Genomic DNA, 8,743 nt, shown 5'->3' with positions numbered 1-8,743 from the left:
CGCTTCATGGTAGGGTGTGGGTACCGTACTGGGGTGGGGTACGGCAGGTATTGATGGACGAGGCTCATAAGTCTCGATTTTCTATCCATCCTGGGGCGACGAAGATGTATCGAGATCTTCGACCTGATTATTGGTGGCCCTGCATGAAGCGGGACGTCGCTTGGTACGTTGAGAGGTGCTTAACCTGCCGGAAGGTCAAGGCGGAGCACCAGAGACCTCACGGCAAGATGCAGCCGTTGGATATTCCCGTGTGGAAATGGGAGGACATCACCATGGATTTTATCACCAAGCTTCCCCGGACCGCACGAGGAGTGGACTCGATATGGGTAGTAGTGGATCGGTTGACGAAGAGTGCCCATTTTATCCCGATCCAGGAGAGTATATCGGCGGAAAGGTTAGCCGATATCTATGTGCGTGAGATCGTGGCACGCCATGGAGTGCCGGTATCAGTGGTGTCTGACCGAGATGTCCGTTTCACATCCAGATTTTGGAAGCGATTCCACGACGAGATGGGTACTCGTCTCCATTTCAGCACCGCTTTCCACCCTCAGACAGACGGGCAGAGCGAGAGGACGATTCAGACTCTAGAGGATATGCTCAGGGCATGCGTTCTAGACTTCGGTGGCAGTTGGGATACGTACCTTCCGTTAGCGGAGTTCTCGTATAACAACAGTTACCATGCGAGCATTGACCGACCTCCCTTTGAGATGCTGTATGGGAGGAAGTGTAGGACCCCGATTTGTTGGGGCGAGGTCGGTCAGCGAGTCATTGGGAGCACAGAGGTGGTGCTCAAGACGACTGAGTTGATCCAGCAGGTCCGTAGTAGACTGCAAACTGCTCAGAGTCGGCAGAAGAGCTACGCCGATAGGAGGCGTTCAGACTTGGAGTTCCAGGTGGGAGATATGGTCCTTCTAAAGGTCTCACCTTGGAAGGGTGTCATCAGGTTCCGGAAGAGGGGCAAGTTGGGCCCCAGATTTATTGGTCCTTTCAGGGTTTTGGCCCGGGTGGGTCGGGTTGCTTATCGATTAGGTCTTCCTGAAGAGCTTAGTCAGATCCACAACACCTTCCATGTGTCTCAGTTGAGGAAGTGTTTGGTGGATGAATCAGCAGTCGTTCCCCTAGAGGATATTCAGGTTGATAGTAGCCTGAATTATATTGAGAGACCGGTCGCGATTTTGGACCGGAAGACCAAGACCTTGAGGAACAAGGAAATTCAGTTAGTAAAGGTGCAGTGGCAGCACCGGAAGGGGTCTGAGTGGACGTGGGAGGCTGAGGAGGAGATGAGAGAGCACTACCCTGAGTTATTTGCAGATCCAGCCGTAGCAGACTTCGAGGACGAAGTCTGAGTCAAGTGGGGGAGAATTGTAACGACCCGTTCCCGGTATGTTAATTTATTGGTAATTGTTGTGAGTTTTGCAAGAGGAACTCGGCGAGTTCATAGCCTGACTCGCCGAGTGGGGTCGCGGCTGAGAGCACGCGTGAGCCGGGGACTCGGCGAGTCCATATCCTGGACTCGGCGAGTCCATCCGTCTGGGTGAAACCCTAACTCCCCGGGTTTTGCTCACTATTTAAACCCCATTATAGCCTCCATCTCGTCACTTTCCCCCTGAGAGCACTGTGTAAAACCCTAAACCTTCCTCTTGTGAGCTTATATGTGATCTTGTTCCATTTTATGAAGGGGTGAAGAAGGAGAAGAAGAAGGAAGCAAGGAAACGAGTTCTAGTGCCAAGATCCAAGATCAAGTGTGAACTTATTCAGGTATTTTCGGAGTTCTCTTCTGGTTTCATGCTTAAACTTCCATTAGAGCTCTTTTAAGGGCTATTTGATGCTTGTTCCAAGCTTTATGCTTGCTTGATTGTGTTATTAAGCCGAAATACCTTTGGATCTGAGTGTTGGGGTGTGGAAGAGTCCAGATCCACTGTCTTTATGGAGTTACATTGCTTATAAGCCATGGATCTACCCTTATTGTGCATATTTTAGTCTTATTTCCCTCATTCATGTGGTTGTGCACGTAAAGTTGGAAACTTTACGTGGTAAAACAGCTTAATGGACCTAGATCTATCATTTGCATGTGTTGGATTCAAGAGAAATCGAGTAAAAATATGTTGCATGGCGGCGACTCGGCGAGTCGGAAGAACGACTCGACGAGTCATGTCGCGAGTCCCGAGTTCTCCAGTTTCTTTAGTGTCGAGTGGACAAGGTGAGTTAGGGAGTGGACTCAGCGAGTTAAGAGTAGACTCAGTAATGGAGGGACTCGGCGAGTTGTTCATACAACTCGGCGAGTCCAAGGCAATCTCCTTGAGGATTAAGAACAACTCGTCGAGTCTGTTCATCTGACTCGGCGAGTCGGATGAAGATCATCTGAGTTCTTGGATCAAGAGGGTACTCGTCGAGTCGATGCCACACTCGACGAGTAGCAGCATGTAGAGCTGAGAAGTGAGAGTAGGACTCGGCGAGTTGGGTGGCCCAACTCGGCGAGTCAGCCCCATCAGTAAGTTGACTTTGACCAAGGGTAAAAGAGTCATTTTACCCCAAGTGCAGTGTTTGGTATTTGATTGAGTGTGTTCATGGACTTGTAGCCGAGGAGTTTCGGGAGCAGCAGCCGGTAGCTTTCAGACACACACACTCAGCCGCCAGTTTACGAGGTGAGTTCCCTTTCAGTAGGAATGGGTCTAAGGCCACAATGCCGGCCCGCTTAGCTAGCAGTAGTATCAGGATGTTATCCGATGCAGTAGTTAGCATGTTTGATGCCTTCGTGGCTCAGACAAGATTATGTGTGTTCTTGTTAGTGATATGTTATGCTATGATCAGTCAGCTTCGGGCTCCGGTCCGATGTCAGCTTCGAACTTCGGTTCGATGTAGGGGACAAGGTCCCAGTTAGCTTCGGACTTCGGCCCGATGTCAGCTTCGGACTTCGGTTCGATGTAGGGGACAAGGTCCCAGTTAGCTTCGGACGTCGGTCCGATGTCAGCTTCGGACTTCGGTCCGATGTAGGGGATAAGGTCCCGGTCAGTCAGCTTCGGACTTCGGTCCGATGGAGGGGGCAAGGCCTCGTATGTGCTTGATATATTATTGTATGGTATGTGGTAATTTGGGGGAGCTCACTAAGCTTCGTGCTTACAGTTTCAGTTTTGGTTTCAGGTACTTCAGCAAGCAAAGGGAAGAGCTCGGGATGATGGCATCGCACACACCACCGCCTCAGCTTTAGCCTGGGATTGATTTAGATGTTTTGATTTGATGTAGTATGATACAGTTCTCCGCACAGTATTTTATTATGTTTTGGAATACATCACGTATGGTTTTATTATATGATGCTCTGATTACAGTTTTGATTATATTAAAATAAAAAAATTTTGGGTCGTATTTTTGGGTCGTTTCAGAAATAAAGGAGGAACAGAAGCTAAGAACACGAAAGATGGAGATGAAAATAAACATACAGAAACTGAGAAAGGAAATGCAGAAGATAAAGGTAAATAGTTGAATCACTGATAAATGAATATAATAAGTTTTATTATTCACAAATAAATAACGCAATATACAAAAAAAAATTAATATTTCTTATTCATAAATAATGATATGCATTACTTATTCATAAATGAATACATTACTTATTCACATATGAATTACTTAATCAAAGTTCTTTATCTTTCAGGAAAGAAAAAGTCAGAAAATAAAAACAAGAAAGGAGAAAAACCTGACAACACAAAAAGAAATAAAGGAGATAACAATTTCGATAAACATTTCAAAATATAAACTCAGATATTATAATTAACTTACAACTATTTATATGATAAATCTCCTGGCATGCAGATACTCATCCAAGCTTTAGTCTAGGTCTCAGTCAAGACTCAGATCAAACTTCAAGTAAAAAATCTAATGAATCTTCACCAAAAAAACCACTTACAAAGAAACAAATCAAAGACGACCATCATAAGGTTGTTATTAGATTAGCAAAGAAAAATGTTCTTAATCCAAATCCAATCTCTGTATCCATTCCTACTGAAGTAGGACCATCAAAGCATGATCTGGATCAACCAAGATAGAAGAAGCTTGCTGATGCTTTCAAATGCAGAATAACAAACACAAAACCCAAACTGACACATCAGGAGAGTATTGTCTGTTAATGGTTGTTCAACTTACAAGGCAATACATCGTAAGTAACATTATTTTATATATATATATATATATATATATATATATATATATATTAATATATGATTATTATATAGATAATAATCTATGACATTTTGATTATATACTTGCAGAGATGTGGTTGTCCAGACAAAATATGGTCAGATAACAGAAAGAGCAGTTATGGAAAGTCTATATGCAAACACAGAGATTTTTGGAGAAGTTTTAGACACTTGGTCTGATTTACTTAACCACCAAGAACTAGAAAGGGATTTTGGAAATTCACCATACAGACTCTTCTTGAAAGTTGGAGTTTCTGTAAGTTTATGTTCTAACCTTAATTCCTTCCTTATTGATAAATGAATACACCAATATGATGTATTCATTTATGAATATTATATTTTTTTACAACTAAAATTCACATATGATTATACAAAATATGATGTATTCTTTAATATAATTATATATATATATATATATATATATATATATATATATATATATATATATATATATATATATATTCAACTGAAATTCACATATGATTATATTGGTTACAGACTGCTTATCTAAATTCAACATTGTCCGATGAAAGAAAGTATGAAAAATTCAAGGAGAACTTTCATGACAGTACCAATGGGTACAAAAAAAATCTTGAACATAAAAGATATTGACACGGTATGTTAATGAAAGTTGTTTTTTATATATATTTTATCAACAAACTACTTACCATTATATACATAAAAACATGTATTCTTTCCAATTGTTAGAAGTGCTCACATTTTTGTGATTGTCTTCAACTTAAAGAAACCATCAATTAAAATTCTAGACAACAGTGCAGTTGACTGGGATTATGAAGGGAAATACGGAGTAATATTAAAACCTTTGGTATGTACCGAATTCACAACAACATAAAAAAACCAATTTATTACATATCTAACTTTTATTTTATTTAATGATCAGAAAAATTTGTTTGTAAGATACTTTGAAGAAATAAACCATCCAAGAGCAAATGCAATCTCAAAAGAAAGTATCAAACCCCAATGACTTGAAATGACATGGAGAACAGTTAAAAACAAAGTTGATTGTGGAATCTTTGCAATGAGACATATGGAGACCTATATGGGACAACCGCTCTCAAAGTGGAAACCAGGTCATCATTAGGAAAGTGCAATTCAACAAACTACTTTAGAGAAGCTCAGGTAAAGGTATGCACACATAATGCTACCTTCTGAAATTAACATGTTAAAGGCTAAGGTGTTGGATCTTGCTGAAAAATATCAAAAAATTGAATTCAAAGTGTGTACTGATCATGCATACAAGACTATGCAAACAATTCAAAAAAGGTTAAAAGAATATTGATGATTGCTTGTGATGAAGTGTAATGCTATAGAACAGTTTGTGTTGAAGATGAATGGATTTGAAGTACATGTAAGACAATTATGCGAAACAAATTTTAGATGGTTTGTTAAATGTTTATTTTAATATTTTGTGAAATGCTTATGAACAACTTTTATTATCTTGTGTTGAACGATTATGTAATAGAAACAACTTCGCTTATTTCTGTCAGTTTCTTATATTTAAATATTTTCAAAGTTTATTTATGTTTATTCATAAATGAATACGAATATAATATATTCATTTATGATTAAATTAGGAGTAATATGTCAGTATAACAAAGTTCATATATGAATATAACAAATTTCAGATATGAATATAACTAACTTATTAGTAGAAACAAGTTTGCTTATTTATGTCATTTTTTTATATTCAAATATATTCAAAGTTTATTTATTTATTCATAAATGATTACGAATATGATATATTCATTTATGAATAAGTTCAAAGTAATATGTTAGTATAACAAAGTTCAGATATTAACATAAAAAAGTTCATATATGAATATTACTTATTTATTAGTATAACAAATTTCACATATTTGTATTCATTTATGAATAATTTACAATATAAATATAACTTATTTTATAGTAATTTAAAAAACAAATATCGACATATCAATTTATCATATCAATATAAATGTGTATTATTCATACATGAATATTATTGTTTATTGTTTTTATCTGCATATATTCATAAATGAATAAAACCAAAAAACATTAAAAAAAATCCCTAAATGTCTTTTGTTGATTTAGCAGCTCCAACTCTTTCTGGACAAATACGTAAATTGTGTGGAACTTGTTTACCACATCCTGAACACATTCTATGCTCTGTTTTCGAATTTTCATATGCTACTTCACCTGCACTTGGAATTCTTTTATTGATTCTAGAACCTTTATTGCTTTGAACTTTAGGAACATGAATATTAATCTCTTCTGGAATAGGAATAGTAACACCCAAAAGCTTGCATACGACTTCACCATCTGTCTTTCTTTTCAATCCAGGAGAAATATAATCACTCTCAAATTCCTTCAACAACATTTTTTGTTTCTCAGCAAACAAAGCCAATCTCTTTTTTTCATCTCTTATAATATCCAAACATGATTCAAAACTATAATATGAATCATTGACTAGCTTTACATTCTCACAATCACCTGAATCAGATTGAACAGAACTAAAATGATAATTTCTTGATATCACATCCTTTCTCCATCATTTCAAAATGTACCTTTTAGGAATTTCTTTAACACCACATCTCATCATTATTGTAAAAGCATGTCTGCATAAAACACCCATACGCTTCAAAAGTTCACAACTGTAATTTATTTCTTTGTCTTCAGCTTTTATTTCAACCTGATACAAAAACAAAATTTACACATTTACATTCATATAAAAAAAGTCATATCAACACTCATATATTCATATATTCATATAATATTCATATATGAATATTAATATTCATATATGAATATTCTCATATTCATATATGAATATTATTACATTTTTCATAAAAAAACTAGTAAAATTACCTTAAATTCATTTTTAAAATCACTTTTACTATTGTTGTGCTGCACAATGTAAACTTCCCAACCATCTTCAATACCAATATATGAGTATGTACAGAAAAAAACATGCTTTATATATTTCTTTTTGCACCTCAAAAAATAATGTACTTGTACAAACCTTTGATGCTTGCAGTTCTATTTCTCGAGGTGTTTGTATTTTATATGATGCTTTCTTTGATGCCTAATCAAGCTCTCGTTGAGTATTCCTTTGCTTTTGAATGGCAGTGTCGTAATTCATCACGAAATTCAAAAGTAAGTTCCCACTTTCTGAGTATGTATTAAAGAATGAATTCATACTCTCTAACCTCGATGTAGTCTTCATCAAACCACAAATTGGAATATCACTAAAATATCCAAGTATCCATGAATCACGTATTGTAAACATGTCTTTAAACCATCTTGTGTCTTCAAGATTGAATTCCTTCATAAGCAAACCCCACTTCACCTCAAAAACATCAGGTTTCATATTAATGTCCCAAACAAGCTTCGAAAACCTATTTCTAAAGTTTGTGTTCGTAAATAAATCATCTGATATTAGTATTAAAACAAAAATATTCATAAATGAATAAATAATAATAATTAAAATAACAATCAATATTCATAAATTAATATACTAATAAGTAGTATATTTTAAATATATTAAAATAATACCTTTTTTCAACTTTTTCATTATATGCCACATACATAATCGGTGCTTTGAATTACGAAACACATTCTCAACAACTTGTTTTATTGCTGCATCTTGATCGGTTAAAACAAGTGTTGGTTCTTTCCCATGAGTTTTAAGAAATGCTTTAAGCAACCAAGAGTAAGACTCAACGCTTTCATTGCTTAGCAACCCAGATCCAACAGTAACCGATTTTTGATGATGGTCAATAGCGGTAAACGGAACAAAAACCATTCGATACCTACCACACAAGAAAAAATGTTCATTAAAGTAAATTTTTGATGTATTAATAAGTGAATATAAAAATATTCATATATGAATAAGCTATAAACAAAAGTAGATAAAATAACTTACTTGTTTGTTCGGAAAGTCGCATCAAACGAGATAACATCGCCAAATTCAGCATAATATGTCTTCTCCATTTCATCAGCCCAAAACATACATTCCAAAACATCATCTTGACAATTAAACTCAAATGAGTAATTTGGATAGTGAGCTCGATGGTCATTCATTGTGTTTACTATCATTTGGGCATCTTTATAACCAATAACCCTGTTGATATCTCTCCTTAAATTTTTATAGTCAACTACTTTGGGCTTTACAAACTCATACCCACCTCTCAGACTTGCCCTCAACTTATGACCCATAGTTGGACCTATTTTTGATGTGGAAGCACGCAGAATAAGCTCTTTTTCTGAATATGACATTTGTCTCGCTTTTTTTAAATCGCTTCTCTTCTCAAGTGGATGGTTGTGAAGTTCATTAAACTAAAAAACTTTATAATCTGGAGTTCCATACACAGATTCAAATATAATCTTTGCTTGACAACCAATAGCTCTTGAATTCGAAATTCGTTTCCTCCTAACACCACTTGTACCTAATGTGTCACAAGATTTCTTTTTCTATTTACCACCACGATTACATATCACATGTTTCTTCTTTATAATCTTGTTTTCAAACCTTGACTGTGTGCTCAGTCTAA

General features: G+C 36.3%; 1 protein-coding gene across 1 annotated transcript; it reads right to left on the bottom strand.

Moving 5' to 3' along the window:
* Window positions 1-6,261: 6,261 nt before the first annotated feature.
* LOC128132722 (protein FAR1-RELATED SEQUENCE 5-like) lies at window positions 6,262-8,468 on the bottom strand. Its single transcript, XM_052769640.1, has 6 exons — window positions 8,116-8,468; window positions 7,746-8,002; window positions 7,392-7,622; window positions 7,059-7,123; window positions 6,758-6,882; window positions 6,262-6,640 (listed from the first exon to the last, which is right to left on the bottom strand). Exons 1-6 carry the CDS (start codon window positions 8,466-8,468, stop codon window positions 6,262-6,264), a joined length of 1,410 nt encoding a protein of 469 aa, XP_052625600.1.
* Window positions 8,469-8,743: the final 275 nt, after the last annotated feature.

The sequence above is a fragment of the Lactuca sativa genome, chromosome 3, assembly GCF_002870075.4.
Source record: "Lactuca sativa cultivar Salinas chromosome 3, Lsat_Salinas_v11, whole genome shotgun sequence".
NCBI lineage: Eukaryota > Viridiplantae > Streptophyta > Magnoliopsida > Asterales > Asteraceae > Lactuca > Lactuca sativa.
Note: the sequence above shows the minus strand (reverse complement) of the source record. Positions and strands in the feature narration are given on the sequence as shown.

Coding starts and splice junctions, on each gene's coding strand:
- LOC128132722 (XM_052769640.1), bottom strand. CDS start 8,468: ATGTCATATTCAGAAAAAGAGCTTATTCTGCGTGCTTCCACATCAAAA. Junction 7,623..7,745: donor AATGAAAAAGTTGAAAAAAG/GTATTATTTTAA, acceptor TACTAATATCAG/ATGATTTATTTACGAACACA. Junction 6,883..7,058: donor ATTTTAAAAATGAATTTAAG/GTAATTTTACTA, acceptor TTTTTGTATCAG/GTTGAAATAAAAGCTGAAGA.